General features: G+C 31.9%; 1 protein-coding gene across 1 annotated transcript; it reads right to left on the reverse strand.

The window, feature by feature from the left end:
• Positions 1,118-1,928, reverse strand: LOC108660671. Its single transcript, XM_018114929.1, has 3 exons — positions 1,798-1,928; positions 1,456-1,480; positions 1,118-1,348 (listed from the first exon to the last, which is right to left on the reverse strand). Exons 1-3 carry the CDS (start codon positions 1,926-1,928, stop codon positions 1,118-1,120), a joined length of 387 nt encoding a protein of 128 aa, XP_017970418.1.

The following is a 4,879-nucleotide window of genomic DNA, read 5'->3' on the forward strand; positions in this document are numbered from 1 at the left end:
GTAAATCACTAGCAAAATCAAAGAAATTTTACCTTTGCTTGATCAAATCCTTGAATTCCAACACTTTCTCTTTGATTTTTCCCACCTAGGGTTTGTTCTTCCTTGGTTTCTCTTCTCTTCTGGTTTGGCTGATCACTATGGGAGAAATGGGCTGATCGTTTACCTTTTTAGAAAGAAATAATAAAATAATAAAAACATGACACATGGCATTTCCTTATTGGTTCAAATTTTAAATATTTGACTTTTAATTCTTTAATTCTCCACCACACATTTCTCATGTTTATCCATTTCCATGATGAATAAAATCCCTTGGTCTTGACAAGTGTCGAGGGTGAAAATTTACAGATTTGCCCCCGAGGTGGTAAAATTACCATTTCACCCCTATACTCCAAATTATACCGAAATTATAATTTTTCACTTCTAAACTTCAAATCATACTCTAATAAGTCAAATGGGGCCAAAAAATCTTTTCTAAAAATTCTCATTTTATCCCCAAGTGGCAAATGACCATTTTACCCCTAGATAGTAAAAATTTCGGTTTGACTCCAAATTGATCCTCGAACTCTGAATTACCATTTTGGGTCATCTATAAACTGTGAAACTCTTAATTTCACCTTAAAATTCTTATTTGAACTAGTTCGAGGCTTCATCGACTTAATGGTACCATTAGGGGCAACATCGTTTTTTAACGATTCCTCAAACTTCCTAAATATGCAAGCATTCTATTGAGCATGTAAATGACGTCGTAATTATTTTATAGAACAAGGTTTGACAAACTTAGTCAGTTAGTGTTATGCCACCAATTCTTCCTTCTAATATCTACGTGGACCAGGTTGCGAAACACGGCACATGCTTCTTGCACAAAGTTAAAGCCTAAAAATATGATAATAATAAAAAAAGTTGTGTTAGATTATAAATTACAACAAAACTACTAATTTAAGATATTACACTACTCAAAAACATAAATCTATTCGGCAAGAATTTACAAGAATCCTTTTCGGATCTATTTGAAATTATCAATTATGGGATATTTGTTCCAATTATATTTCAAAATGTAGCATCAATAAGAAAGAGTTAGTGAACTTACCCATAGTAAACTATCATTGAAATGAAGTGATCAAACATTACTAATTCCATTAAACAAATTAGTTACAGCTTCAACGTTGACCACATTTGAAAATCCATACCCTATATCACTTATATCAGCCTTGACAAGAGAATTTAGGTTTACTAATGAATAGTTGTTTAATAGAATACCAGAGTATTTGAAGTAGACAAGACTTAGGGCATTAATGGCAACATGAAAAGGTTGATATGAGATATCACCACGATGAAGTAAATTCAATCTCTTCAGTGAAGGCTTACAAATATTAACTTTGTTAGACTTTTATATTGATGACAATAGTATATCAATAACTTTTCAAGCACAAGGCAACCAGACAAAAGCCTTCAAACTGGATCATCATCGACAAAGTCTACACTGCCAAGATGGAGAATCTTCAAAATTGGAAGGCAAACGTGAGTAGAAATGGTCATAAAATAGTAATATAAACTTGTGGTTCCAATTTCACGAGCGTCTTATTTCTAAAGAGACTTGGAGGCAGCATACCACTAGAATTATCTTTAATGGACATCTATAAATAAAATTCTTGAACACTTCACAGTAATGCAAAAGATATCCACCCAAAAAGTCAATAAGCGTCAAGATCTTTATATAATCCATGAAAATTGATATGAAATCTCTTAATACATTATGCATTATAAAACAACAACACTCTATTAGTAAATTTTATGAACCCATTTAAAAGGTGTGCTTCATGAGAAAAATCAAGAGTAGAAACTGAAGAAAAAAGAAACCTCCACCTACTTGATAAAATAGAGGTGCGAACTGCATCTTTCTGGAAGCAAGGACAAATATCATATAGCATTGAATATGGTAAACCACTAAGTTTGTCAATACTACTGTTGCCTTCAAGATGCCGAGCAATGGTTTTGGTGAGCTTGGGGTAGGTGGCAATTTGGGGATTTTGATTTTTAGGTGTTTTGGATGAATCTCAAATGGTAGAAATGATTATAGAGGTTGATATAGCTTTTAATTGGATCAATTCGGGCCCTTAACCCAAATAAACCTAAGAATTTGAAATTTCTAAACCTAAGGTTTCTCATGAGATTTTCTTTAATTTTTAGATGAAATAGGTGTTTTTGATAAGGAAAATTACGTTTTGATTTATGTTGGATGTTTTCTATACTTGCATGCATACATTCATCATAGTTTGGTTTGATTTTTGTTTTCAATATAGCTATATGATTGGTCACTTGTTAATATATCTATCTTTGAAATGGGCTTATGATATTGACAATTTCTCACAATTTCCTTTTAATATAGCTATATGTTGAAAAGAAAATGTTGTTGCTACACGCCCCGCCTGCATTAACAAATGTTGTTACTACACTCCATGCCAATGAATATATTACATGCCATACTAAGTTACTGACACTGTTATTACACACCATGCGTAAATTGAGTTGTTACATGCTACGCCTACGTCACCAAATGTTGTTACATGCCATGCTAACAAATAGTGTTGTTACACGCCATGCATGTACATGAGGTTGATTGAAAGCATCATACCAAGAAGCACTTGCATTCATTCTAGTATAAATAGCTATGTAATTCAGCATGTAAGTGAAGTAATTTGTAAGTCATTGTCAAAGTACAACAAAGTTATATGAATTCTAGAACTCTCATATTTTAGTGAATTCTAATTCTCTCATATCATTTCTAACATAAACCCCAGACCCTAAACCTTATTCCCACTTAGCCAATTCTGTTAAGATAAAACTAGTAATAGGAGACATTAAGATAAATCATTGGACATGGATCCACTTTTACTATGTTGTACTAGTTACTATGTTAACGGCGACGTTAAAGGCCCATTTGTCTCTCTAAACAACAAGCGAAGCTTCAAGGTTCTTGTACTATCTAAAATCCATCTGTAACAAAAACAATAATGCACATGTAAGCTACACGCAATGAACAGTTAACCAAGAGAATCTACACACCATTTACAAAAAAATAAATGTTGTTCATGCTATGCCTATAAATTCTTAGTTGTTACATGCAATGCCTAATGACTAAGTTTCACGCACCATACCTATAATTCCTGAGATGATACATGTAAAGCCTAAAATTCATTGGTTGTTACACTCCATATTGATGCACTTAGGGAAATCTCTAGAGTTGTTACACGTGCCATGCCCATTTTCTCTCAATATGTTACATGCCACACTAACAACATTTGACCTAAATGGGCGTAGCATGTAACATCTATGGGGATTTCAACAACTTCAAACAACATTTTTCAACAACATAATCAATGAATATGGCTACCATCACAACAAAAACTACTCCAAAAACACATAATATTATCAACAAGTTTCAATTAAAAGCAAGCATTGTAACCCCATCGACACAAAAAAAATAGCATTCAAAAATCAAAACCCACTCAAAAAACACACCAAAAAATTCAACTTTCACTTACTTACCTCTTTATGCAGTTACGAACTTGTTTGCTATGAGTGATTACTTTGCTCTGAACTTGTTCAAACACTTTGCTAGCTTTGGGAATGAGGAATGAATTACATGATCGTTTAATATACCTGTTTTGTATTATGCTTGGCATTTAGAGTTTATGAAAATAAAACGGGAGAGGAAAAATCTTCTCATGTATTATGAGGAGGGTTTTTTCAAATGTCATGTAGCAAATTATGGGGAGGGCTAGTTTGAAAAGCGTGCACATGAATGAGGAGTGCGTGTGAATAAAGAGATTTCATTAAGGGCAATTTTGTCCCAATATATTTTCTCTTGGCTAAAAACAGTTAAAATTATGGGGAAGGCTATTTTTAAAAACACCTTATCTTTGAAGGCTATTTTATAATTTTGGTCAAGTAAAAAAACTAAAAAAAAAGCCGAACCACGAAAGAAATAAAAATGGAAAAAGGAAGACTAAATAATACCCAACTGAAATTAAAATAAAAGAAATACAAAAACAAACATTTATGTGTAATAGGTACAACACAACAATCATCGAAGCATTAAATAATAGCTCATAATCACTAGCAGCACTATGCAACAAGTACTAATTCTCATTAAAAAAATTATAAAATAAGAGCACAAATATGTTTTAAAATTTGATGTAATGATTTTATACCATGACAAATAACCAAATGGAAATCATATGAAAGAGAAATATAAAGAAATCAAAAAAGGTTATTAGAGCAAGTAATAATTACTATTTTTTTACGTAGGTAAATCTTTTAGCTTTCAATATTTTTATCCTATTGTGTCTTTTTTGTTTGCAACAAAAGCTATTAAAGAAGAAACTATTATGAAAATAATAATAAATTACATAAAGAATAACTAAAAAGGCTACCTAAACAAAAAAAATAAAACAAATAATGGAAGGAAAGCAAAAATGAAAACAGATGAATAAAAAAGTTGAAATAAGTCAATGCACTTTATAAACACGTTCATTGCCTGCCATAACACTAAGCCATAAATAATAGCTAAGCAAAGAGTCTATTAGCAAGGATTTTTAGTTTTAGCTAAAAAAAATCGAAACAAAGAAGTTAGCATGCATATCAATTGATTGCATAGCCAATGTTTAAACATGATATTTCTACTCCGATAAAGATATCTGCAATTTTAATTCTTTTTTCTCTTACACATTATTTGCTATTTTTATAAAAATGGTACGTTATCCAAGCGACGTCAGGGCGTTGTAAAGACACTTGGGCATTGTGAAAGACACCAATCGTGACAAGGTTGGAAACTCACTAAGGTGAATCACCAATCTTAGCAAGGGTGAAAATCCCACTA

Source organism: Theobroma cacao, chromosome 2, assembly GCF_000208745.1.
Source record: "Theobroma cacao cultivar B97-61/B2 chromosome 2, Criollo_cocoa_genome_V2, whole genome shotgun sequence".
Taxonomy (NCBI): Eukaryota; Viridiplantae; Streptophyta; class Magnoliopsida; order Malvales; family Malvaceae; genus Theobroma; species Theobroma cacao.